Source organism: Rhinopithecus roxellana, chromosome 9 (assembly GCF_007565055.1).
Source record: "Rhinopithecus roxellana isolate Shanxi Qingling chromosome 9, ASM756505v1, whole genome shotgun sequence".
Lineage (NCBI taxonomy): Eukaryota > Metazoa > Chordata > Mammalia > Primates > Cercopithecidae > Rhinopithecus > Rhinopithecus roxellana.
The window spans coordinates 19,775,465-19,798,779 of record NC_044557.1 but is presented as its reverse complement, the minus strand read 5'-3'; the positions used below and the strand labels follow the sequence as shown (position 1 = coordinate 19,798,779).

At 39.5% G+C, this 23,315-nt stretch overlaps 1 protein-coding gene across 2 annotated transcripts in view; it reads left to right on the top strand.

The window, feature by feature from the left end:
• The window catches only part of LOC104679664 (disintegrin and metalloproteinase domain-containing protein 32), a 175,420-nt gene that overhangs the window by 106,203 nt on the left and 45,902 nt on the right, over positions 1–23,315 (top strand). For both annotated transcript variants that reach the window (XM_030937474.1, XM_030937475.1), the window contains 2 exons: positions 13,431–13,539; positions 15,202–15,385. In XM_030937474.1, coding sequence (XP_030793334.1) covers positions 13,431–13,539; positions 15,202–15,385 — 293 coding nt within the window. The remainder of the gene's footprint in view (positions 1–13,430; positions 13,540–15,201; positions 15,386–23,315) is intronic.

Here is a 23,315-nt window from a genome sequence, read left to right as displayed (position 1 = left end):
TAATGGCCTCCAGGTTCACCTGTGTTATTGCAAATGGCAGGATTTTCCTCCTTACTCTGACTAATATTGGATTTTGTATGTTTGTGTATATGTATATATCTATATAAACGCAGACATATATATATATCATGTTTTTAATACATTTATCTGTTTACCTAAGCTAAAAGTGAACTTTCTTCTCTTATACTCAGAACACAAGTAAAACTGACTTTCATCACATCAGATTGTGTTACACTTTTTCAATTAAATAGACACCAGTTGTTTCCAAATCTTGGTTGTTGTGAATAATGTAGCAATAAACACGGGGGTGCAGATATCTCTTTTGCAATATTGATTCATTTCCTTTGAATCTGTACTCAGTTGGAATTGGTGAATCATAAGGTAGTTCTACTTTTGATTTCTAAGGACGTTCCATATTGTTTTCCATAGCAGCTGTACCAATTTATATTCCCACCGACAGTGTATGGGGGTTTCTTTTCTCCACATCTTCACCAACATTTATTATCTTTTATCTTTTTGACAATAGTCATTCTAACAGATGTGAAGTGGTATCTCATTGTGGTTCTGTGATTAGTGATGAGCATCTTTTCATATATGTCTTGATGAATTGTGTGTATTCTTTGGAGAAATGTTTATTTAATCTTTTCTCCATTTTTGATCAGGTTATTTTCTTTTGGTACTGAGTTTTATGAGTTACTGATATATTTTGGAAATGAATTCCTTACTATACATATGATCTGCAAATACTTCATCTTATTTTATAGAAGTTGGCTTTTCACTATGTTGATTTTTTCCTTTGTTGTGCAAAAGATTTTTAGGATGCCGGTCTTCATCCCCTCACAAAAAACAAAAAAATAGGCAACTATTTATGAAGTATAATAGTCTTGCAAAGGCTCTAAGGTCCATCTGAGAACCCTCTAGCAGTACAGCGGAGAAAAAAATGGGAAAAACTGTAAAGAAGGATTGCTGATTACAGCAGCACATCTGAGATATATGGAGATGGTTATGAACAAAGAAGGGAGGAGGCCATCAGTATTAGCCACTCAGCATGTGCCATTGTCATCTCCAGTAGCCTGCTCTGCAGAGGACAGTGGCATCTTTTATTACTGAGATAACCAAGAGTCATCCCAGCCTCTGGCTCCATGGTAAATGAGATCCAAATGTGCCTTTCCTCCAAGAATCAGCTACTGTTTTATAGCTGTGGGACTTGAGCAACTACCCCTCCCAATCCTGTGTGCACCCCTGACCCTGGAGCTGTGGTTTGGGTCTGCAGTGTGTGCACTCATGCCTCAGGCTCAGAGATAGTGCAGCTATGTGAGTCTTCACACTGAACCTAGGAACTTTTGTTGCTGTATACCCACGTGTGCTTAAGACCCTGACTCTCCTTCTGCTCCACAAACACCTACTCTACTTCATACATCATTACATATGTGGAAGCAGGGCTGTCTTCACCTTAAGCACCAGTGTCACTGCTGCCCTGTACCCTTTGGTCTCTTCATGTATGCTTGTGATTCAGTCCCTGGCTCTGTGGCTACTGCATGGGCACCGTGCATCAGACACCAGTGGGGGAATGCCCTCAAACCAGACCTTGTGCCACATGAAATTGCCCAGGGCCATGACCTCCCTGGTGGGAGAAAAAGAGATTGAGGACCCCAGGATCCTTCACCATTGGAAACGCAGCAGTCTCGTTGTCCCTGCAGATACCACAACGTTAGCTGCTCGGGACCCCCTGCAATCTTTGTTAATGTTGACCTCAGCTGACAGAAATGCATGGAGGGTTCACTGCTGTGGCTTCACCAAAGCCAGAACTATCCAACTCTACCTTTCTAACAGCCTTTTTCCCACCTATAGAGTAAGATATTTTTTAAATCAGTGAAAGCATTCTGTAAAGTTTCAAAATGGTGACTCTGCATCAAATTTGAAGGTATCAATGCAATACAATAAGAAACATGAAAAGCTGAGGAAACTTATCACCATCAAATGACACAATAATTTTCTAATAACTGATCCCAAAGAAATAAAGATCTTCAAATTGCCTGAACGAGATTCAAAATAATTGTTCTAAGGATACTCCACAAACTTCAAAAGATCACAGAGAAGCAACATATATTTTTTATAAAAAATAATCAAGTTATTGGGCTGAAGAACAAAATGAATAACATTAAAATGCAATAGATAACATCAACAACAGAATTCACAAAGGAAAAGAAAGATCTGTGAACTTGCAAATGGATTACTTGTATATATACAACTAGAGGAGAAATAAGAAAAAAGAATGGAAAGAAACGAAGAAACAAACACTATGGGATTTTGAAACAGCATCACGAAAGCTAATATTCTCATTATACGAGGTGAGAAAGGAGAAGAGAGACAAGAACAGAAGCTTATTTAAAATAATAATAACTGAAAACTTCCAAAATCTTAGGAAAGATATAAATGCACAGGTACAGGAAGCTCAAAATCCTTCAGTCGGGTTTAATCCAAAGAAGATTATACCAAGCTCAAAATTCTTCAGTCGTGTTTCATCCAAACAAGACTACACCAAGACATATTGTAATAAAACCGTCAATGAAGATAATGAAATTTTGAAAGAAGCAAGAGAAAAAAAAAAGATTAAGTAACATAATCCAACATGTAAGTTGGTGCACAACGCCAGTGACCTGGAATCTCACCCCCATGCCCCACACAGCAGCCACAGCAGGACCTAAGGAGAGTCTGAGCACAGACATGCCTAACCCTGCCCCCACCTGATGGTCTTCCTTACCCATTCTGGTCACTGAAGACAAAGGGTATATACTCTTGGGAGTTCTAGGCACCCACCCACCACTGGTCCCTCTCCATACTACCACAGCTGATGCTCTCTGGAAAGGACCACCTCCTGGCAGGAGGCCAACTGGCACAAAAATAGGGTATTAAGCCACCAAAGCTAAGAACCCTCATGTAGTCCATTATACCCTCCGCTACCTCCACCAGAACAGTTGCTGGTATCCATGGCTGAGAGACTCATAGACAGTTCATATCACAGGACTCTGTGCAGACAATTACCAGTACCAGCCTGGAGCTAGGTAGACTCGCTGGATGGTTAGACCCAGAAGACAGACAACAATCACTGCAGTTTGGCTCATAGGAAGCCACATCCATAGAAACAGGGGGTGAGTACTACATCAAGGGAACACCCCATGGGACAAAATAATCTGAACAAAAGCCTTCAGCCCTACACCTTCCCTCTGACAGTGCCTACCCAAATGAGAAGGAACCAGAAAACTATTCCTGGTAATATGACAAAACAAGGCTCTTTAACATCCCCCCAAAATCACACTAGTTCATGAGCAATGGATTAAAACCAAGAAGAAATCCTTGATTTACCTGAAGAAGAAATCAGGCCGGGTGCGGTGGCTCACGCCTGTAATCCCAGCTCTCAGGGAGGCAGAGGCGGGAGGATAGCTTGAGCCCAGGAGTTCGAGACCTGCCTGGGTAATACAGCGAGACCCCGTTCTCCACAAAAAGGAAAAAAAAAAAAGACAAAAAAAAAAAAAAAAAAAAAAAAAAGAAGAAATCAGGAGGTTAGTTATTAAGCTAATCAGGGAGGCAATAGAGAAAGGAGAAGCCTAATGCAATGAAATCCAAAAAATGACACAAGAAGTGAAGGGAGAATTATTCAAGGAAATAGACAGTTTAAAGAAAAAAACAACAAAAAATTCTGGGAATTTTGGACACATTATTAGAAATGCAAAATGCTCTGGAAAGTCTTAGCAATAGAGCTGAACAAGTAGAAGAAAGAAATTCAGAGTTCTAAGATGTGGTCTTTGAAATAATCAAATCCACCAAAGACAAGGGAAAAAGAATAAGAAAATATGAACAGAGCCTCCAATAAGTCTGGGATTATGTTAAACGACCAAGTCGAAGAATAATTGGTGCTCCTGAGTAAGAAGAGGATTCTAAAAGCTTGGAAAACGTATTTGGGGGAATAATCGAGGAAAACTTCCCTGGCCTTGTGAGAGACCTAGACATCCAAATACAAGAAGCACAAGGAGCACCTGGGAAATTCATTGCAAAAAGATCATTGCCTAGGCACATTGTCATCAGGTTTTCCAAAGTTAAGACGAAGGAAAGAATCTTAAGAGCTGTGAGACAGAAGCACCAGGTAACCTATAAAGGAAGACCTATCAGATTATCAGCATATTTCTCAGCAGAAACCCTACAAGTTAGAAGAGATTGGGTCCCTATCTTCAGCCTCCTCAAACAAAACAATCATCAGCCAAGAATTTTGTATCCAGTGAAACTAAGTGTCATATGTGAAGGAAAGATACAGTATTTTTCAGACACACAAATGCTGAGAGAATTCGCCATTACCAAGCCACCACTAGAAGAACTGCTAAAAGGAGCTCTAAGTCTTGAAACAGATCCTGTAAACACATCAAAACAAAACCTCTTTCAAGAATAAATCACACAGGACCTATAAAACAAAAATACAAGTTAAAAAGCCAAAGCACAAAACCCAAAGTACAGAGGCAACAAAGAGCATGATGAATACAATGGGACCTCACATTTCAATACTAACATTGAATGTAAATGGGCTAAATGCTCCACCTAAAAGATACAGAATCCCAGAATGTATAAAACCTCATCAGAGGGCGGAGCAAGATGGCCGAATAGGAACAGCTCCAGTCTCCAACTCCCAGCGCGAGCGACACAGAAGACCGGTGATTTCTGCATTTTCAACTGAGGTACTGGGGTCATCTCACTAGGGAGTGCCGGACAATCGGTGCTGGTCAGCTGCTGCAGCCTGACCAGCGAGAGCTGAAGCAGGGCGAGGCATCGCCTCACCTGGAAGCGCAAGGGGGAAGGGGATCCGTTTTCCTAGCCAGAGGAACTGAGACACACAACACCTGGAAAATCGGGTAACTCCCACCCCAATACTGCGCTGTAAGCATATAGGCACACCAGGAGAATATATCCCACACCTGGCCGGGAGGGTCCCACGCCCACGAAGCCTCCCTCACTGCTAACACAGCAGTCTGCCGCAATCTATCCTCAAGGCAGCAGCGAGGCTGGGGGAGGGGCGCTCGCCATTGCTGAGGCTTAACTAGGTAAACAAAGCTGCTGGGAAGCTCGAACTGGGTGGAGCTCACAGCAGCTCAAGGAAGCCTGCCTGTCTCTGTAGTCTCCACCTCTGGGGACAGCGCACAGCTGAAGACCAACAGGGGAAGTAGCGGGAGCCGGTGCAGACGCGAACGACTCTGTCTGACAGCTTTTGGGAGAGCCGCGGATCTCCCAACGCGGAGGTTGAGATCTGAGAACGGACAGACTGCCTGCTCAGGTGTGTCCCTGACCCCTGAGTAGCCTAGCTGGGAGAAATCCCCCACTAGGGGCAGTCTGACACCCCACACCTCACAGGGTGGAGTACACCCCTGAGAGGAAACTTCCAAAGGAAGAATCAGACAGGTACACTCGCTGTTCAGCAATATTCTATCTTCGGCAACCTCTGCTGCTGATACCCAGGCAAACAGGGTCTGGAGTGGACCTCAAGCAATCTCCAACAGACCAACAGACAGTCCTTCTGACTGTCAGAAGGAAAACTATCAAACAGGAAGGACACCTATACCAAAACCCCATCAGTACGTCACCACCATCAAAGACCAGAGACAGATAAAACCACAAAGATGGGGAAGAAGCAGGGCAGAAAAGCTGAAAATTCAAAAAATAAGAGCACATCTCCCCCTGCAAAGGAGCGCAGCCCATCGCCAGCAACAGATCAAAGCTGGTCAGAGAATGACTTGGACGAGAGGAGAGAAGAAGGCTTCAGTCCATCAAACTTATCAGAGCTAAAGGAGGAATTACGTACCCAGCGCAAAGAAACTAAAAATCTTGAAAAAAGAGTGGAAGAATTGACAGCTAGACTCATTAATGCAGAGAAGATCATAAACGAAATGACAGAGATGAAAACCATGACACGAGAAATACGTGACAAATGCACAAGCTTCAGTAACCGACTCGATCAACTGGAAGAAAGAGTATCAGCGATTGAAGATCAAATGAATGAAATGAAGCGAGAAGAGAAACCAAAAGAAAAAAGAAGAAAAAGAAATGAGCAAAGCCTGCAAGAAGTATGGGATTACGTAAAAAGACCAAATCTACGTCTGATTGGGGTGCCTGAAAGTGAGGGGGAAAATGGAACCAAGTTGGAAAACACTCTTCAGGATATCATCCAGGAGAACTTCCCCAACCTAGTAGGGCAGGCCAACATTCAAATTCAGGAAATACAGAGAACGCCACAAAGATACTCCTCCAGAAGAGCAACTCCAAGACACATAATTGCCAGATTCACCAAAGTTGAAATGAAGGAAAAAATCTTAAGGGCAGCCAGAGAGAAAGGTCGGGTTACCCACAAAGGGAAGCCCATCAGACTAACAGCAGATCTCTCGGCAGAAACTCTACAAGCCAGAAGAGAGTGGGGGCCAATATTCAACGTTCTTAAAGAAAAGAATTTTCAACCCAGAATTTCATATCCAGCCAAACTAAGTTTCATAAGTGAAGGAGAAATAAAATCCTTTACAGATAAGCAAATGCTTAGAGATTTTGTCACCACCAGGCCTGCCTTACAAGAGACCCTGAAGGAAGCCCTAAACATGGAAAGGAACAACCGGTACCAGCCATTGCAAAAACATGCCAAAATGTAAAGACCATCGAGGCTAGGAAGAAACTGCATCAACTAACGAGCAAAATAACCAGTTAATATCATAATGGCAGGATCAAGTTCACACATAACAATATTAACCTTAAATGTTAATGGACTAAATGCTCCAATTAAAAGACACAGACTGGCAAACTGGATTAAGAGTCAAGACCCATCAGTCTGCTGTATTCAGGAGACTCATCTCACATGCAGAGACATACATAGGCTCAAAATAAAGGGATGGAGGAAGATCTACCAAGCAAATGGAGAACAAAAAAAAGCAGGGGTTGCAATCCTAGTCTCTGATAAAACAGACTTTAAACCATCAAAGATCAAAAGAGACAAAGAAGGCCATTACATAATGGTAAAGGGATCAATTCAACAGGAAGAGCTAACTATCCTAAATATATATGCACCCAATACAGGAGCACCCAGATTCATAAAGCAAGTCCTTAGAGACTTACAAAGAGACTTAGACTCCCATACAATAATAATGGGAGACTTCAACACTCCACTGTCAACATTAGACAGATCAACGAGACAGAAAGTTAACAAGGATATCCAGGAATTGAACTCATCTCTGCACCAAGCGGACCTAATAGACATCTATAGAACTCTCCACCCCAAATCAACAGAATATACATTCTTCTCAGCACCACATCGCACTTATTCCAAAATTGACCACATAATTGGAAGTAAAGCACTCCTCAGCAAATGTAAAAGAACAGAAATTATAACAAACTGTCTCTCAGACCACAGTGCAATCAAACTAGAACTCAGGACTAAGAAACTCAATCAAAACCGCTCAACTACATGGAAACTGAACAACCTGCTCCTGAATGACTACTGGGTAAATAACGAAATGAAAGCGGAAATAAAGATGTTCTTTGAAACCAATGAGAACAAAGATGCAACATACCAGAATCTCTGGGACACATTTAAAGCAGTGTGTAGAGGGAAATTTATAGCACTAAATGCCCACAAGACAAAGCAGGAAAGATCTAAAATTGACACTCTAACATCACAATTAAAAGAACTAGAGAGGCAAGAGCAATCACATTCAAAAGCTAGCAGAAGGCAAGAAATAACTAAGATCAGAGCCGAAATGAAGGAGATAGAGACACAAAAAACCCTCCAAAAAATCAATGAATCCAGGAGTTGGTTTTTTGAAAAGATCAACAAAATTGACAGACCGCTAGCAAGGCTAATAAAGAAGAAAAGAGAGAGGAATCCAATAGATGCAATAAAAAATGATAAAGGGGATATCACCACCGACCCCACAGAAATACAAACTACCATCAGAGAATAATATAAACGCCTCTATGCAAATCAACTAGAAAATCTAGAAGAAATGGATAATTTCCTGGACACTTACACTCTCCCAAGGCTAAACCAGGAAGAAGTTGAATCCCTGAATAGACCAATAGCAGGCTCTGAAATTGAGGCAACAATTAATAGCCCACCCACCAAAAAAAAGTCCAGGACCAGATGGATTCACAGCTGAATTCTACCAGAGGTACAAGGAGGAGCTGGTACCATTCCTTCTGAAACTATTCCAATCAATAGAAAAAGAGGGAATCCTCCCTAACTCATTTTATGAGGCCAACATCATCCTGATACCAAAGCCTGGCAGAGACACAACAAAAAAAGAGAATTTTAGACCAATATCCCTGATGAACATTGATGCAAAAATTCTCAATAAAATACTGGCAAACCGGATTCAGCAGCACATCAAAAAGCTTATCCACCATGATCAAGTGGGCTTCATCCCTGGGATGCAAGGCTGGTTCAACATTCGCAAATCAATAAACGTAATCCAGCATATAAACAGAACCAAAGACAAGAACCACATGATTGTCTCAATAGATGCAGAAAAGGCTTTTGACAAAATTCAACAGCCCTTCATGCTAAAAACGCTCAATAAATTCGGTATTGATGGAATGTACCTCAAAATAATAAGAGCTATTTATGACAAACCCACAGCTAATATCATACTGAATGGGCAAAAACTGGAAAAATTCCCTTTGAAAACTGGCACAAGACAGGGATGCCCTCTCTCACCACTCCTATTCAACATAGTGTTGGAAGTTCTGGCTAGGGCAATCAGGCAAGAGAAAGAAATCAAGGGTATCCAGTTAGGAAAAGAAGAAGTCAAATTGTCCCTGTTTGCAGATGACATGATTGTATATTTAGAAAACCCCATCGTCTCAGCCCAAAATCTCCTTAAGCTGATAAGCAACTTCAGCAAAGTCTCAGGATACAAAATTAATGTGCAAAAATCACAAGCATTCTTATACACCAGCAACAGACAAGCAGAGAGCCAAATCAGGAATGAACTTCCATTCACAATTGCTTCAAAGAGAATAAAATACCTAGGAATCCAGCTTACAAGGGATGTAAAGGACCTCTTCAAGGAGAACTACAAACCACTGCTCAGTGAAATCAAAGAGGACACAAACAAATGGAAGAACATACCATGCTCATGGATAGGAAGAATCAATATCGTGAAAATGGCCATACTCCCCAAGGTTATTTATAGATTCAATGCCATCCCCATCAAGCTACCAATGAGTTTCTTCACAGAATTGGAAAAAACGGCTTTAAAGTTCATATGGAACCAAAAAAGAGCCCGCATTGCCAGGACAATCCCAAGTCAAAAGGACAAAGCTGGAGGTGTCACGCTACCTGACTTCAAACTATACTACAAGGCTACAGTAACCAAAACAGCATGGTACTGGTACCAAAACAGAGATATAGACCAATGGAACAGAACAGAGTCCTCAGAAATAATACCGCACATCTACAGCCATCTGATCTTTGACAAACCTGAGAGAAACAAGAAATGGGGAAAGGATTCCCTATTTAATAAATGGTGCTGGGAAAATTGGCTAGCCATAAGTAGAAAGCTGAAACTGGATCCTTTCCTTACCCCTTATACGAAGATTAATTCAAGATGGATTAGAGACTTAAATGTTAGACCTAATACCATAAAAACCCTAGAAGAAAACCTAGGTAGTACCATTCAGGACATAGGCATGGGCAAGGACTTCATGTCGAAAACACCAAAAGCAACGGCAGCAAAAGCCAAAATTGACAAATGGGATCTAATTAAACTAAAGAGCTTTTGCACAGCAAAAGAAACTACCATCAGAGTGAACAGGCAACCTACAGAATGGGAGAAAATGTTTGCAACCTACTCATCTGACAAAGGGCTAATATCCAGAATCTACAAAGAACTCAAACAAATTTACAAGAAAAAAACAAACAACCCCATCAAAAAGTGGGGAAAGGATATGAACAGACATTTCTCAAAAGAAGATATTCATACAGCCAGCAGACACGTGAAAAAATGCTCATCGTCACTCGCCATCAGAGAAATGCAAATCAAAACCACAATGAGATACCATCTCACACCAGTTAGAATGGCAATCATGAAGAAGTCAGGAAACAACAGGTGTTGGAGAGGATGTGGAGAAATAGGAACACTTTTACACTGTTGGTGGGATTGTAAACTAGTTCAACCATTATGGAAAACAGTATGGCAATTCCTCAAGGATCTAGAACTAGATGTACCATATGACCCAGCCATCCCACTACTGGGTATATACCCAAAGGATTATAAATTATTCTACTACAAAGACACATGTACACGTATGTTTATTGCGGCACTATTCACAATAGCAAAGACTTGGAATCAACCCAAATGTCCATCTGTGACAGACTGGATTAAGAAAATGTGGCACATATACACCATGGAATACTATGCAGCCATAAAAAAGGATGAGTTTGCGTCCTTTGTAGGGACATGGATGCAGCTGGAAACCATCATTCTTAGCAAACTATCACAAGAACAGAAAACCAAACACCGCATGTTCTCACTCATAGGTGGGAACTGAACAATGAGATCACTTGGACTCGGGAAGGGGAACATCATGCACTGGGGCCTATCATAGGGAGGGGGGAGGGGGGAGGAGGGAGGGATTGCATTGGGGAGTTATACATGATATAAAAGATGAATTGATGGGTGCTGACGAGTTGATGGGTGCAGCACACCAACATGGCATAAGTATACATATGTAACAAACCTGCACGTTATGCACATGTACCCTAGAACTTAAAGTATAATAATAAAAAAAAAAAAAAAAAAGAAAACCTCATCAATAAACTATTTGCTGGCTTTAGGAGACTCACCTAACACATAAGGAGTCACATATACTTAAAATAAAGGGGTGGAAAAAGGCATTTCATGCAAATGGACACCAAAAGCAAGCAGGGGTAGCTATTCTTATGTCAGACAAAACCTACTTTAAAGCAATAGCAGTTAAAAGAGACAAAGAGGGACATTATATAATGGTAAAAGGACTTGTCCAATAGGAAAATATCACAATCCTAAACATATATGCAACTATCACTGGAGCTGCCAAATTTATAAAACAATTACTAATAGATCTAAGAAATGACAGCAACATAATAATAGTGGGGGACTTCAGTACTCCACTCACAGCACTAGACAGTCATTGAGACAGAAAGTCAACGAAGAAACAATGAATTTAAACTATACCTTGGAAAAATGGACTTAACAGATATATACAGAACATTTCATCCAACAGCTGCAGAATATACATTCTATTCAACAATGCATGGAACATACTCCAGGATAGACCCAATGATAAGCCATAAAATGAGTCTCAATAAATTTAAGAAAACTGAAATTATGTCAAGCACTCTCTCAGACCACATTTATCTCAGACACCCACATTTATTGCCCTGGTGCCATCCATGCACAACTATCTATGAAAGTGCATCCACTATTTTAATGCACATCAAAGCATTTGATAATAGATTACTGCACGTCAAAGCATTCGATAACGTGGTGCTGGGGATGTAATTACACCATTTGGGCCATGGAAGAGTAAATTCTATTGCTTACTAAACTTAGTGAATATACTCTATTATAGGGAATATTTAACATACGACTTCACATTTGCAAAGTGCTGCCCTTTTTATTAGTATTTTCATTTCACTTTTGAAAACCAAGACAAGTCTGAGAGAAAGTGATGATTTAATACTAATGGGGGAGAGTGTTTAAGGGAGAAATTAATGATAGGGGGTTATTGGTAACTTTAGATGCCATATGTAGACTAATAAAACTGAGTTGGTTGAAGACTATACTTTCAGCCGAATTCATCTGACTGCTTTGTGACCAAACATATTCTTTACATTATCTTTCTAAACTGAACTGAATTTTCAAATTTCTTTCTCCAGACAATCTCTCAGTGTTTAACATGCCCTGCATTGGCATTCCTAACCTGGTATCTCACAGTCGAACTGGTTAAACATTGTGAATACTCTGAACTAGTATTGCCTATCCTCATGGAATCTATACAATCTCCTGTAATGGACCAATATCAAAAATGGTGGAAAGAGATAAGATGAGGGGAAAACAAAACCCCAAAAAAGAATAGCAGAAAGAAAAAAAATGTGTATCATAGAAGGTGCAGGTAAACAGGAGAAACTTTCTTGATCTTGAAAGAGAATGGAGAGGGATTAGATGTGAATTAATAGTGACTAAATAGCCATAATATTAAGTCTCATAACAATTCATTGACATATATTATTATCTGCTTTTGTCAATAAAGCAGTTAGATTTAGAGAGGTTCATTTTGGAGACGGTAACTGTGCTAGGTGGAATCCTAAAGTGACTCCCAAAATTTTTCTGGTGTAGACACTACTTGGATAATTCCCTCCCTTTGAGTTGGGGTAGAACCAGTGAATATATGATTGAATATCAATCCTGTGATTAGCTTATATACTAAAGGTCAAGGAATTTTGAAGATGTAGTTAAGGTCTACTATCAGTCAGTTTTGAGTTAATCAAAAGGGAGGTCGCTCTGAGTGCGCCTGAACTAATCATGTGAGCCCTTAAAAGACAGGAAATGTCAGAAAGATTCTCCTGTGGGTTTGGAGGAAGAAAGCTGCTGTGTTCTGAGAGTGCCATGTGACTAGGACCTGTGAGGAAGTTCTCAGAGCCAAGAGCAATCCCTAGCAGACAGCTAGCAAACCTACAACTGCAAAAAACTGAACTACTAACAACCAGTGACCTTTGAAGGGGATTTAAACCTGCAGATGACACTGCAACCCCAGCCAGTATTTTGATCTCAGCATAGTATGCAGAGAAAACCCATATGACTTGCTGAACTAATCTACTGAATCCATGACAATAAATGGGTGTTGTTTTAAGCTGCCAAATCTTTTCTAACTTTTTACAGAGAAATAAAAAATCTGATATAATGAAGGAAAAAATAGATAAATACATAGGTTGCTAATTTTGGTCCCTTCAATTTAGACTACCTGAAGATACAATGAAGTTTCTTCTCATTGAAGAAATTTTATTGATTTTGTTATAGACCTGGTTTTTTATGAGTTCACACTCAGAATCTAGAAGAATGGTATAGTTTTCTTGGTTTATCTCTCTATTGCTTTCTTTCACAGAGCCCTCTTCTAGTTGACACTTCTATAACATCTCCCCTCCACCTATATTATTTTTTGTGGAAATGAAGCAAAAGGAGCAATAACAGTGGGCATTGCCATTCACTTTACTTTTCACTCTTTCCTTACAGCCTCACTAGGAAAAATGTTTCAATTAGATATTAATAGATATTAATAGAGAGATAAAGGGAACATTATATGAAGAAATGGAGGAAGATGAAAAACCAATAAACATTTTAATCCAAATGTATTTCTAACTTTAACAGGTTCAAGAAATGCTCCATTTGCCTGCTATGAAGAAATACAATCTCAAGCAGACAGATTTGGGAACTGTGGCAGGGATAGAAATAATAAATATGTGTTCTGTGGATGGAGGTATGCTCTACAAATATAAATGATACTTTTCTTATGTTCTATTAGATTTTTAAAAACATTGCCCCCTTCTCTTTAGTTTATGTCATTCATTCCAGTGGTTTAAAGTATTACATGTGCATGGGAGTGAATCTCAAGTCAAAATCTCCAGCCCTGACACCTCTCTTGTGCTGCAGGCTAAAATTTCATCTTGTTTTTAAACATTTATACGTGAATGCCCATTATGTTTCTAAATCCAATCCAAAGTTGAAATTCATAATAGCCACTGAAACTTTCCTGCTTATTTTTCCTTTCCATCCACTTGGTTACTTGCCTATGAGGAAGACTGCTCAGTGTCTATAAAATGCAGTTCAATTCCTCCTGAATCTGAAGAGCCAGGTTTTTGATATTTTGATCATGAGTTTATTTTTACAAAACATCGCTTAGGAACCTACTATACGCCACACACTGGGCTAAATCCTAGTTAGCAAATCATAGTCATACACTCATGGAATTTGTAGACTCATAAATATACCATGAAGTTTTATGCTTCCTTGACTTGCTTATGCTGTTACTTTTGTTTAGAAATACTTCACTGTTTCTGTTGAAAGCTTACTAATTTGTGAGCTTTGACTCAGACTGGTGTTTCCTCTATGAAGTTTTCCTTAACTGTGAGGTTAGGATGTGTCCTCTAATCTCACAGTTACGGAAAACTTCATAGAGCTTTTAAGAGAATCTTAAACCTCTGTAATGATTTATTTCACTTGTAACATTTTTAATGGAATTTGAATCATATTAGTATCATAAGCCATAGAAGAATATTAGACTGTAAAGTCCTTGAGTGTAGGGGTTACAACTTTTTCATCTTTCTTTCCTTCTATGGGGTGATATAAAATGCTGTAGTGAATTGATTATTTGACAGTAAATATATAATCTGCCCAGTAAATAACAGATCACTAGTATTGTTACCAGAAAGGGGTCTGAATATGGATCCCAGGAGAGGGTTCTTGGATCTTGTGGAAGAGAGAATTTGGGGCAAATCCATACAGTAAAGTGAAAGCAAATTTATTAAGAAAGTAAAGGTATAAAAGAATGACTACTCAACAGGCAAAGCAGCAGCATGGACTGAGGGTTCCTCTCCTTTGTAGACCATATTGGATAACTTCCTGATGTTGCTGTGGCATTTGTAAACTGTCATGGTGCTGGTGGGAGTATCTTTTAGCATGCGAATGCATTATAATTAGAGTAAAATGAGCAATGAGGATGACCAGAGGTCACTTTTGTTGCCATCTTGGTTTTGGTAAAATTTGGCTGGCTTCTTTATCTCATGCTGTTTTATCAGCTTATGACCTATATCTTATGCCGACTTCTGCCTCATCTTGTGACTAAGAATGCCGTAACCTCCTGGGAATGCAGCCCAGTAGGTCTTAGCTTTATTTTACCTAGCCTCTATTCAAGATAGAGTCATTCTTGTTGAAATGCCTCTGACAGTACCTTTGAAAATTAAGCTAGGATCAATGGATTTATACTTTTTTACTTTAAATGTTACCGTGAAAACATTACGTTTTCTGTAGGTACATTGCCGTAAGTGGAAAACCATTCTTTTTTCATCACAGAAAGCAAATCCAAAGCATTCCTAATAAATTCCTAGTGTATAATAACCATATATATTTTTTGTGTTTTCAGGAATCTTATATGTGGAAGATTAGTTTGTACCTACCCTACTCGAAAGCCTTTCCATCAAGAAAATGGTGATGTGATTTATGCTTTCGTACGAGATTCTGTGTGTGTAACTGTAGACTACAAATTGCCTCGAACAGTTCCAGATCCACTGACTGTCAAAAATGGCTCTCAGTGTGATGTTGGGAGGGTAAATAATTTAAAATCTATTTAAAATATAGTTTTATTCATTGTTTTCATCTTTTTATTTAAGTATCAAATTTTAATTTATTTCTAGTATTAGGTAATCTTAAATGTTTGGAGGCAAAATGAATAATCTTAGTCTCCAAATAGTAAGAGGGAAATGGGAAGGTCCCACCTCCCCCCACTCCCTGAACCCCCATTAGAATTTCAGTATTCTGAGCAAGGAAACTCCAAATATTTGGAGCTTTCCTTGGGAGAGAGTCTTGGGAATATATTGTAGTTAAGAACCTCATAGCATGGGAACTTGCTTTTCTTCTGGGAGAAGAAAGAAGAAATCTCACTTAGTAACATATATCTCTTTGTGGCCCCATGAATAACAGCACAAGTTAGATCAGGCTGCTTAGATAGAATCAAATATTGTGTAACATTTTGCAAGTTATCTAGCTAGTCTGAGATATCTCAACTGTACATAAAGTAGGGATACTAATAGCATTTACCCTACAGAGTATTGTGAAGATTAAATAATAGCATAAGTGCTTAACACAATGCCCAGAACATAGTAATAACTAAATATAGTTTGGCTATTATTGTCGATTGTTATCATTATAATTTGTCATCTTTGAAACCAATCTGGAGAAGACAGAGCAAATAAATTTACTTTAACATCTCATTTAGTGGGAATAACACAGCAAAGGTTCCTGCCTAGGCATTGGAAGTAGAACAGAACATCCAGAGACTGGATATACATTGGGCTCTGTTGGCTATTTGGGGAGCATGGTGGGAGTGACACTGGCCTTACTGGCTGCATGGGAACTGGGTGAGACCTGTCACTGCCAACTTCCCCCCACTTCCCTGGTGACCTGTATGATGCAGCAGAGGCAGCCATGATCCCCCTTGGAAGGTAACTCCATTGGCCTGAGAACCACCTCCCCCAATCTACCACAACGGCCATTACAAGCCCTACTCTAGGAGAGTTTGAGCTTGGACATGCCCAACCCTGCCCTCACCTGATGGTCTTTCTCTACCTGCCCTGGTAGCCGAAGACAAAAATGACAGTAACTCATGGGAGCTCTATGGCCCTGGTCATCACCTGAAAAACTTGAATACTTACCTGGGTGACCTTAGGGCAAGCTTGTATCCCCCCTATACTACTACAGCTGATGCTCTCTTGAAATTGCTATCTCTTGGCTGGAGGCCAGCCAACTCAAGCCATTACAGCAATTCATAACAGAGCAACCCTGCTCCAAGGAAGGAAAAAACAACAGCTAATTCCACTGCCTGGAACATTCTGGCTAACCAGAGGTCCCGAGTCTGTCCACATAACAACTTCATTGCTAGCATAACCAACCTTGGAGAAAACCAGTTGCACTAAACAAGACTATAACCAAGGACTCTCACAGAGTCCACTTCACTCCCCTGCTACTTCCACCAGAGCAGGTGCTGGTATCAATGGCTGAGAGACCTAAAGATGGACCACATCACAGGATTCTTTGCAAACATTCCCAAGTACCAATCCAAAGTCCACTACCTCCACTGGGTGGGTAGACCCAGAAGAGCAGTAACAATCACTGCAGTCTGGCTCTCAGAAAGCCCCATCCCTAAGGGAAGGGGTAGAGCACAACATCAAGGGATTACCCTGTGGGACAAAAGAGTCTGAACAGCAGTCCTTGATTCCCAGATCTTTCCTCTAACATAGTCTACCCAAATGAGAAGGAACCAGAAAAACGATTCTGGTAATATGACAAAAACATGGTTCTATAACACTCTTAAAAGATCACACTAGCTTACCAGCAATGGATCCAAACCAAGGAGAAATTTCTGGACTGCCAGAAAAGAAATTCAGAAATTTGATTATTAAGCTACTCAAGGAGGCAGCAGAGAAAGGTGAAAAACTACGTAAAGAAATTTTTTAAAGTACAGAATATGGACAAAAAATCTCCAGAGAAATATACATCATAAATTAAAAAAATCACAACTTCTGGAAATAAAAGACACACTTAGAGAAATGCAAAATACACTGGAAAGTTTCAACAATAGAATTGAACAAGTAGAAGAATTTAAGAGCTTTAAGTCAAGGCTTTGGAATGAACCCAATCTGACAAAGACAAAAACAAAAAAGAATAAAAAAATGAACAAAGCCTCCAAGAAGTTTGGGATTATGTTAAATAACCAAACATAAGAATAATTTGTATTCCTGAGGAAGAAGAGAAATCCAAAAGTTTGGAAAACTTATTTGAGGGAATAATCAAGGAGAACTCCCCTGACCTTGCTAGAGATCTAGACTTCCAAATACAAGAAGTTCAAAGAACACCTGGAAAATTTATCATCTAGGCACATGGTCATCAGGTTATCTAAAGTAAAGATGAAGGAAAGAATCTTAAGAGCTATGAGGCAAAAGCACCAGATAACGTATAAAGGAAAACCTATCAGATTAACAGCAGATTTCTCAGCAGAAACTCTACAAGCTAGAAGGGATTGGGATCCTATCTTTAGTCTCTTTAAACAAAACAATTATGAGCCAAGAATTTTGTGTCCAGTTAAGCTAAGCTTCATAAATGAGGGAAAGATAAAGTCTTTTTCAGACTAACAAAAGCTGAGAAAATTTGCGACTACCAAGCTAGCACTACAAAAACTGCTAAAAGGAGTTCTAAGTCTTGAAACAAAACCTTGAAATATGCCCAAATAGAACCTCCTTAAAGCATAAATTTCACAGGGTCTCTAAAACAATAACACAATGAAAAAACAAGATATTCAGGCAAAAACCAACATGATAAATACAATAGTACCTCACATCTCAATACTAACATTGAAAATAAATGGCCTAAATTCTTCATTTAAAAGATTCAGAATGGCAGAATGGATAATAATTCACCAAACAGGTATCTGCTATCTTTAAGAGACTCACCTAACACATAAGGATTCACAGAAACTTAAGGTAAAGGGGTGGAAAAAGATATTCCATGCAAATGGACATGTAAAGTGAGCAGGAATAGCTATTCTTATATCAGACAAAACAGATTTTAAAGCAAAAACTCTTAAAAAAGATGAGGGCCATTATATAATGATAAAGGGACTAGTCCAACAGGAAAAAAAATCACAATTCTAAATACATATACACCCAACACTAGAGCTCCCAAAGTTATAAAACAATTCTTGATAGACCTAAGAAATGAGATAGATGGCAACACAATAATAGTGGGGGATTTCAATACTCATGACAACATTGGACAGGTCATCAAGACAGAAAGTCAACAAACAAACACAGTACCTAAACTATATCCTAGAACAAATAGACTTAACAGATATTTATAGAACATTGTACCCCAAAATGCAGAATATATATCTCTATTCATCAGCACATGGAACATATTCCAAGATTGACCATATGATGGACCACAAAATAAGCTTCAATGAACTTAAGAAAATTGAAATCATATCAAGTACTCTCTCAGGCCACAGTGGAATAAAATTGGAAATAACTCCAAAAGAAACCCTCAAAACCATCCAAATACATGGAAATTAAGTAGTCTGCTCCTGAATGATCTTTTGGTCAACAGTGAAATCAATGGAAACTAAAAACTTCTTTGAACTGAAGGATAATAGTGACACAACTCATCCAATCCTCTGGGATACAGCAAAAGCAGTGCTAAAAGGAAAATGTATAACGTTAAATGCCTACATCAAAAGGTCTGAAAGGGCACAAATAGACAACCTAAGGTCATTGTATTAGTCTGCTTTCATGTTGCTCATAAAGACATACCTGAACTGGGCAATTTACAAAAGAAAGAGGTTTAATGAACTTAAAATTCCACGTGGCTGGGGAGGCCTCACAGTCATGGCAGAAGGCGAAAGGCTTGTCTCACATGGAGGCAGACAGGAGAAGAGTGCTTGTGTGGGGAAACTCCCCTTTGTAAAACCATCAAATCTTGTGAGACTTACTCACTGTCATGAGAACAGCACAGAAAAGATCTGCCCTCATGATTCAATTACCTCCTAACACATGAGAATTCAAGATGAGATTTGGGTGGGGACACAGCCTAATCATATAATTCAACCCAAATCTCATGTCCTCACATTTCAAAACCAACCATGCCTTCCTAACAGTCCCCCAAAGTCTTAACTCATTTCAACATTAACTCAAAAGTCTATAATCCAAAGTCTTATCCAAGACAAGGCAAGTCCCTTCCACCTATGAGCCTATAAAATCAGAAACAAGTTAGTTACTTCCTAGATACAACAGGGGTATAGGTATTGGAAATACAGCCTTTCCAAATGGGAGAAATTGGCCAAAACAAAGGGGTTACAGGTCCCATGCAAGTCCAAAATCCAGCAGGGCAGTGAAATCTTAAAGCTCCAAAACAATCTCCTTTGACTCCATGTCTCACATGGAGGTCATGCTGATGCAAGAGGTAGATTCCCACAGCCTTGAGCAGCTCTGCCTCTGTGGCTTTGCAGGGTATAGCCTCCTGGCTGCTTTCACAGGCTGGCACTGAATGTCTGCAGCTTTTCCAGGCAAACAGTGCAAGCTGTAGGTGGATCTACCATTCTGGGGTCTGTAGGATGGTGGCCCTCTTCTCACAACTACACTAGGCAGTGCTCCAGTAGGGACTCTGTGTCGGGGCTCCAACCTCACATTTCCCTTCTGCATTGCTCTGGCAGAGGTTCTCCATGAGGGCCCTGCTCCTGCAGCAAACTTCTGCCTGGACACTCATACATCCTCTGAAATCTAGGCAGAGGTTCCCAAATCTTGATTCTTGGCTTCTGTGCATCCACAGCCTCAACACCACATGGAAGCTGCAAAGGCTTGGGCTTCCACCCTCTGAAGCCACAGCCTGAGCTGTACTTTGATCCTTTCAATCACCGCTTGAGTGGCTGGATGCAGGGCACCAAGTCCCTAGACTGCACACAGCAGAGGGACCCTGAGCCTGGCCCACAAAGTCACTTTTTCCCTCCTAAACCTCCAGACCTGTGATGGGAGAGGCTGCCACCAAGGCCTCTGACATGCCCTGGAGACAATTTCCCCATTGTCTCGGTGATTAACATTTGGGTCCCCATTACTCATGTAAGTTTCTGTAGCTGGCTTGAATTTCTCTTCAGAAAATGGGATTTTCTTTTCTATTGTGTTATCAGGCTGCAAATTTTTCAAACTTTTGTGATCTGTTTCATTGTTAAAACTGAATGCCTTTATTAGCACCCAAGTCACCTCTTGAATGCTTTGCTGCTTAGAAATTTCTTCCACCAGATACTCTAAATCATCTCTCTTAAGTTCAAAGTTCCACAGATCTGTAGGGCAGGAGCAAAAGGCTGCCAGTCTCTGCTAAAACATAATAAGAGCCACATTTGCTCCAGTTCCCAACAAGTTCCTGATCTCCATCTGAGACCACCTCAGCCTGGATTGTATTGTTCATATCATTATCAGCATTTTGGTCCAAACCATCTGACAAGTCTCTAGGATGTTCCAAACTTTCCCACGTGTTCCTGTTTTCTTCTGAGCCCTCCAAACTGTTTCAACCTCTGCCTGTTACCCAGTTCCAAAGTCACTTTCACGTTTTTGGGTTTCTTTTCAGCAGCACCCCACTCTACTGGTACCAATTTACTGTATTAGTTTTTTTCATGCTGCTGATAAAGACATACCTGAGACTGGGCAATTTACAAAAGGAAGAAGTTTAATGGACTTACAGTTCCACGTGGCTGGGAAAGCCTCACAATCATGGTGGAATGTGAAAGGTACATATTGGCAGACAACAGAAGAGAGCTTATGCAGTGAATCTCCCTTTTATAAAACCATCAGATCTCATGAGATTTATTCCCTTTCACAAGAACAGCACAGGAAAAACCTGCCTCCATGATTCAATTACCTCCCACTCGTTCCCTCTCACAATATATGGGAGTTCAGAATGAAATTTGGCTGGGAACACAGCCAAACCATAACAGTCATACCTTGAGGAATTAGAGAAACAGGAACAAACCAAACCCAAGTCCAGCAGAAGAAAATAAGTAACAAAGATCAGAGCAGAAGTAAATAAAATGGAAACAATGAAAGGAAAAATAGATGAAACAAAAGCTGGTTCTTTGAAAAGATAGGCAAAATGGATGGACCATTAGTGAGATTAACCAAGAAAAGAAGGGAAAGGTCTAAATAAGCTCAATTAGAAATGAAATGGGAGATATTACAACCTATACCATAGAAACACAAAAGATCATTGAAGGCCACTGTGAACACCTTTATGCACACAAAATAGATAACCTAGGGGAGATAGATAAATTTCTGGAAATATACAACCCTCATAAATTAAATCAGGAAGAAATAGAAACTCTGAACAGACTAATAACAAGCAGTGAGATTGAAATGGTAATAAAAACCATTACCAATGAAAAAAAAAAAGTCCAGAATTGGATGGATTCATAGCTGAATTCTGTCAGAGATTAAAAAAAGAACTGGTACCAATCCTACTGAAAATATTTCAAAAGATAGAGAAAGAGGGAATTTTTCCTAAATTGTTTTATGAAACCAATATCACCCTAATATCAAAACCAGGAAAGGAAAGAACAAAAAAGGAAAACTACAGACCAGTATCTCTGGTAAACAAAATGCAAGTTTTCTCAACTAAATACTAGCTAACTGAATACAACAGCATATCAAAAAGATATTCCACCATGATCAAGTTGGTGTCATACTAGTGATGCAAGTTTAGCATATACAAGTAAATAAATGTAATACAACACATAGCAGAATTTAAAACCAAAATCATGTGATCATTTTAATAGACAAAGTAAAAGCATTTGACAAAATCCAACATCCCTTTATGATTAAAACCCTCAGAAAAATTGGCATGGAAGGGACATACCTTAAGGTAATAGAAGCCGTATACAACAAAGCCACAGGCAACATTGTACTGAATAGGAAAAAGTTGAAAGCATTTTCCCTGAGAACAGGAACAAGATAAGGATGCCCATTTTCATCACTTCTATTCAACATAGTACTGGAGATTCCTAGCCCGAGCAATCAAACAAGAGAAAGAAAGAGTATTCAAATTGATGATGAGGAAGTCAAACTGTCACTGCTTGCCAATGATATGATCATATACCTTGAAAACCCTAAAGACTCATCTAAAAAGCTTCTAGATTTGATAAATGAATCAGTAAAGTTGCAGGATACAAAAGTAATGTACACAAATCAGTAGCACTGCTATACACCAACAGTGACCAAGCTGAGAATCAAATCAAGAATTCAACCTCTTTTACAGTAGATGCAACAACCGCCCCCCCCCCCCACATACTTAGGAATATACCTAACAAAGGAAAACTATGAAACACTGCTGAAAGAAATTATAGATGACACAAACAAATGAAAACACACACCATGCTCATGGATGGGTAGAATAAATATTGTGAAAATGACCATACTGTCAAAGGAATATATAAATTCAATATAATTCCCATCAAAATACCATCATCATTCTTCACAGAACTGGAAAAAACAATCCTCAAATTCATATGGAACCAAAAAAGAGCTGCATGGGCAAAGCAAGACTAAGCAAAACAAAAAACAAAAAACAAAACAAAACAAAACAAAACAAAACAAAACAAAACAAAACAAGAAAACCCCAAAACCAAATCTGGAAGCATCACATTACCCGACTTCAAACTATGCTACAAGGCTATAATCACCAGAACAGCAGTGGTACCACTATAAAAATAGACACATAGATGAATGGAACAGAATAGAGCTCCCAGAAATAAAGCCAAGTACTTACAGTCAACTGATCTTTGACAAAGCAAACAAAAACATAAAGTGGGGAAAGGACACCCTATTCAACAAATGGTAGTGGGATAACTGGCAAGCCACATGTAGAAAAATGAAACTGGATCCTCATCTCTCACCTTATACAAACATCAACTCAAGATGGGTCAAAGACTTAAATGTAACACCTGAA